The sequence below is a fragment of the Numenius arquata genome, chromosome 5, assembly GCF_964106895.1.
Source record: "Numenius arquata chromosome 5, bNumArq3.hap1.1, whole genome shotgun sequence".
Taxonomy (NCBI): domain Eukaryota; kingdom Metazoa; phylum Chordata; class Aves; order Charadriiformes; family Scolopacidae; genus Numenius; species Numenius arquata.
The window spans coordinates 20597176-20602578 of record NC_133580.1 but is presented as its reverse complement, the minus strand read 5'-3'; the positions used below and the strand labels follow the sequence as shown (position 1 = coordinate 20602578).

General features: G+C 44.2%; 1 protein-coding gene across 1 annotated transcript; it reads left to right on the top strand.

Moving 5' to 3' along the window:
• Positions 1-394: 394 nt before the first annotated feature.
• Positions 395-4442, top strand: VGLL1 (vestigial like family member 1). The gene is made up of 4 exons (XM_074148214.1): positions 395-605; positions 1187-1603; positions 3663-3722; positions 4402-4442. Exons 1-4 carry the CDS (start codon positions 395-397, stop codon positions 4440-4442), a joined length of 729 nt encoding a protein of 242 aa, XP_074004315.1.
• The last annotated feature ends 961 nt before the right edge of the window (positions 4443-5403 follow it).

Genomic DNA, 5403 nt, shown 5'->3' with positions numbered 1-5403 from the left:
GCAATACCCCTTGCTAATGTTGCATATTGTACAGTTATATCAAACATTGTTCACCAGCAAAAGATACTGCTGTGAAGGAGTTAAAGATAAATAGGACTCAATTTGTCTGATTGGGAGAAATGGATTCCCATCACAATTCTGAAAAATGTAATGCATGTTTATTGGGAGGTTTTTGAGAAAGTATTTCATATTGGAAGTACCTATTAAGGAAATCTGTAAGGAAAAGGTGCATGGAAGCAGCAGAAATCCATATAAAGAATCTCATCTTAGCAGTTCTTCTGGCTGTACCATTTTCAGGCGGAAGATGGGCTCACCACTGACTGTGCACGTTAAGTGAAATAGGATTTCTTTGACCAGTCTGTCTTTTTTTGGCAGGGGCTGTTGGTTATTGAAAATGGAAGAAACAAGGAAGCTCTCTCCAAAGCCGTGTAAAACCAAAGAACCTGTGAAAACAGAATGGGGGTCTCAGAGCGTTGTATTTACGTATTTCCAAGGGGATATTAACAGCGTGGTAGACGAACATTTTTCTAGAGCTCTAAGCAATGCCAAGAACCCACAAGACCTGAGCACAAAGCACAAGGGCGAGACTGTTGTCCTGAAGAACGGTGAGCAGCTTTATGTGCGTGAGTGTGGTGTTGGACAGGGGTCACCAGCTTTCACTAAGGAATGCAGTGTGCTTAAATTTAATATTGTGTGCAAACAGCAAGAAACTCATTTTTCAAAACCCTGGATAATGTAGCTGAGACTTCCTGGGTAAATCCCCTGTGCTTGCTGGGGTTCTTCCAAAGCTCTCCATGGGCCTGTTGGCAAGACCAGGTCCTCATTTTCCAGCCAAGAGCCTCCATCACTGTCAGATGCATTAAGTGCATTGTGACTTAATTTGTTGTCTTTGCAAAAATATATTTGTCTAAGCTTGCAATTGTTAAAATCCTGCCTGTGCTAGTGACCTGTAAAATAACACGTGTAATATTGACTTGAAAGTAGTGGTGGTGGTGGTGTAGTCCACTCTTAGTATGAATTTGTTGTTGATTTTTAAAATAGGCAGCACCAAAGTGAGTATATATGTCTTTAAAAATGAGTGTGCAATCTGGTAGCATTACCTTAGAAGTCCCTTGGAGTTTGCCTTGGGGAAAAAAAAAGTAAGAGTTGATGAGACTTCAGATGCTTTCTTTCTCTTTTTAAGTAGATAGCATGTGTCCCCATCAGTGGAATATCTCTTCACATTGCTCCAAACCATATCCGTCATCTTCTGCTCCAAGCATGTCAAATTCTGGTCTGAATTTTTCTGCTGCTGGCATGGCGGGCCAATTCCAGCCATCAGCTCTGCGGAGTCATCCAACTCAGCCGGCAGATTTATGGCCCTTCCCTTCCATCGGGACTCCCGGTCTTACCAGTTCGGTCTATCATCATGCCTTGCCTGACCTGCAAGCGGTAGATGAACCCATCTCTGACAGGAAATACGGTTCTCTTCTTGGTCTCCTGCAACAGGAAAGGTGCCTAACATCCATGCAAGAATGTGCCGTGAAGCAACACTCAAGTTCTGCTTGTATGACTGGACCTGCTAGGTTACAAAATATAAGTCAAAGTTCAGCTCCTGGGGGAGGTACGGAAATATTTACTATCACTTTATCCTTTGGTGGCATCTTATGTAAAGAGACAAAATAATACAGTCTGTTCCTAAGGTTCTTGAATTGGAGCCATCTTCAGCCCAGCTCATAGGGATTTTTTTCAACGGTGAACCCGTGCTGTGGTACTTGGGGTTGGTTAGCTGTCTGCTATGGCTTAATCAAAAATACGTGTGCCACTTGCACAATATTTTACCTTCTGGCTGATGCTAACATCAGCCAGATATTTTAATATTTTAAATGATATATGTTTTAAATGAATATAAACATTATCCACTGTGCCATCAGGATCTCTACCTTATAGGTAGTAGGTAGAGCTCCTGTATTATGACCAGAAAGGGGTGGCCAGGTAAGAGTCCTGAGCGACCTCTCTTACTGTGTAGGGCCTTAACAGTATTTTGAATACAGGATGGGAAACTGCAGCCCGTACCAGAAAGGCCAGGGATTTCTCTCCCTCCCCACTCTCTCTCTGTAGCTGAAAGGACTGGGCTAAAGGGGCTGACAGGTCAATATTGCCTCGTCTGCCCGCTAATTGCTGCCTTCCACGAAGCACTGCTGCCCGGCGTGTCAAAGGCAGCGATTGCTCTCTGCAGGAGATTGCCCAGAGCTGACACCATTCATGCAGGAGCGATGATTGATGATTGTTGCTTATTTATTATTAACAATTAGTAGGAATCCCAGCCCTGTGTACTGCCAGCACACGGAAGAACAATGGCTGGTGACTGAAGTCCATTTCCCGGGAGCTGATGTCCCTACAGCATCTAGGTCTGTCGGATAAAATTGCTCCCTAGTGAGTAATTGCTGGTTTTGAGAAGCTCTGTGGGGTCAGGCTTCCTGGCAAGAGCCTTGATGCCCTCTTAGGGTACACCCACATTGCTGTCCCTTGGCGTCACCCAGATCCTCACCTTGGCGCTGGCCTCCAAGAAAAATGGGTTGTGAAATTGTTTTTGGGAGTCTGCTGGAAAAATATAGCACTTCCTACCTGGTGCTTCTAGATACAAAGGATCAGGCACGTGAAAAAGAAATCCCGAGCCTTGGGTTTTTAAAAATAACCAGCTGTGAAATACCTACTGCTTACCCAGTTTCTAATCTGCGTCAGCAGGAATTTGGCAGAACATGGGCTTAAAACCGCTGTTTATAAACTACTGTTTATATCTGCAGGCAGCCTCATCATCTTTTAAGGCTGCACCAAAGCTACGTGGTTATGAGGACCCCAGCTGTAGGGGTTTTGCTTTTTCCTGCTTGAGTGTTTCCTGCTGAGCCTGTATGTATGTATTGCACCCTAGACTTTTTGCAGCTGGTAAACGACAGCCTAATTACTTTAAGAACACTGTCTGGGCTTCCAGGATTTAATTTAAGAACAAGGTTAGGTGCCCTCTTCCCCCAAGGGGGCAATGTCAGCCTGTCAAGGCAAGGCTTGGGAGCCCAAGGAACTGACTCCTCCAAAAAAGGAGATGTTTCATGAAACTAGCCTTGGGGTCGAAAAAGGGGAAGCAGTTCTAACAACACTGGACTTCTGTTCAAAATTTCGGAAAGAAAATGACTGGGGGAAAATTGCAGAGGAAAATAAACAGCTCGCTGTTCCCCAACCACGGCCAATTAAAGCCTGTTCTTTCAGGATGTTTACAGGGCCTCTCTGAATATTCGGGGAGCCTCGCAACGCCCCGTGTGTGACACTGTGCATGTGCTTATCGAGCAACCCAAATAGAAGAGATAAGCAGTGACTGGCCCATGTTCCCAGGGAGTCTTTGGCAAGTCCCTAGGATGTGTGCATCTAGTCTGGCTGTGGGAGTCCCTGTTTCTTGGCTCTAGCTGCTAAATATACTTCTTGTTGCGCTGTGTCATGTTTAAGAACAGCTGATATTTATATTTATGGAAGTGTATATTGCTGTGCCAGACAGCACAGAGCTCCCCAGCACCTGTGCTATAAGCTGGGCTGCAAAAGCACAAGGTTTCTTTAGGAACTACTGCCTACTTTTAGCTTCATGTTGAATCTCTGCTCATCTCCAGTATTTTTTTATTATTTTTTTTTTTAAGAGAGGAAAGCAAGCTCCTACCAAGGCTCAGAAAATCCCAGTGTAAACCATGCCACTGCAGGTGAGTAATGAAACCAGCAGGTCTGGACCAAATTAATACTCCCCTATGAAGGATAGCTGCCTTGCTTGTGCATGCAGAATTAAAGATGCTTCCTCGCTTGCTTCCAGACCGTACTTCAAAAGCTTGCTTTTCCCCCAGATGTACACACTACCTCCCATAACTACATTAATGGAGAAGGGGGAAAGCATTCTACTAAAATGAGATACATGATTTCCTCTCTCCATCTACCTCAGTTTTTGTGGTTACACCATCGACCTGCCGGTTCCCAATGGCTATTTTGGGCTGGCTGTCCAAGTTTCAGATCCTGGAAAGACAGGACCCCCCTTGCTTTGCACCTCAAGCACCCGGCTTCAGGCTGAGGTCCCTGTGGGACCTCTGTGCTGGTGTTACTGCTGCTCTCACCAACAATCCCACCACACTGCTAGCAGAGTTGTTCTAAGAAATTATTCCCAAAGTATTCAGGCTTCCGTGTTTTTATTAGTCTCTTGAGACTGCGTCAGACCCTGATGTTGGTTCTTTGATGTGCAATATTTTGGGGATACTTTGGATGGGTCATTCTGGTTATTCTGGTAAGGGCCCTCTTGCATCAGAGCCAAAGGTGCAATTTTGTTTGCACAACATCTTAAGAGATTGCACGGACTATGCTGTTTGACTGTCCTGATACTGCTGTGTCTTTCAGGTATTCAGATTCATGACAGAAGACGAGATTTGTACTTTTAGCAACCCAACGTTTCCACTTTTTTCTGAAAGAGAGAGTTCCAGCTGTGAACTTTTATTATTTGCAACTGTGAATCAAGAAGACGTGAACTGCAGATATTCTGTGCTTTTTCTCTCAGCTGGAAGAATACATGTACTATTTGCTATGTGGGGAATGAAAAATCATCTTTTTCTATTCAGTAAATAATTTCTAATAGCTGTGATATTAAACCTGACAGTATGTTTGTTGTGAAGAAATATTGTTGACTTAAGGCTTTTCTTGTAGCCCTCTTGAAAGGACTTGGCACTTCTTAATCTTTCTGTGTTTATCCATTTACCATCTCTTGGTAAGAAGCACAGTTCTCATCGATGCAGTTGATAACTGATAAGTGCAGGGATGCAGTTTGCAGAAATTCAGTGCTGCAGCTTCTTAGCTCGATTTCATACCTCCATATTCTTTAAAATAGTCTTAGACCACAGGCAACAGCCTTCAAAACAACCACAGGTCAGCAGAGCACATTATCATATTTATGTTTTGGAAGGTCAGTGATTTGTATCCATACTTGCAATTCACAGGGACGTTCTTCAGAAGCCAAATAATATGCATATGCCTGAAGGCTCTGTTTTGCCCTCTCATAATGTATAATCATCCTTTAGAAAACAGTGAATTAACACTAGATCTGGGAGGAAATCTGCATCCTCATTGGATGCAATTAAAATACCATTGAGCAGAAAGCTGGAGGTGGGAATGGTCTATTTTCCCAGCCTCTCTGCAGGCGTGAAAGGTTCTTTTTTTTTCTAAATAAACCCTGTGGGGCTGAATTTTAAATTATTGAGCTTGAAGGACTTGGCCACCTGAAGAAGCAAAAGCCAATCCCTTCATGGCAGCTGCGCCCCACAGACCTTGGAGCGGTCGGACGGGGGGGTGGTCTCGCTGCTCCCCCCTGCAGCAGAAACGGCAGCCGTGAACCGTGCACCGATACTG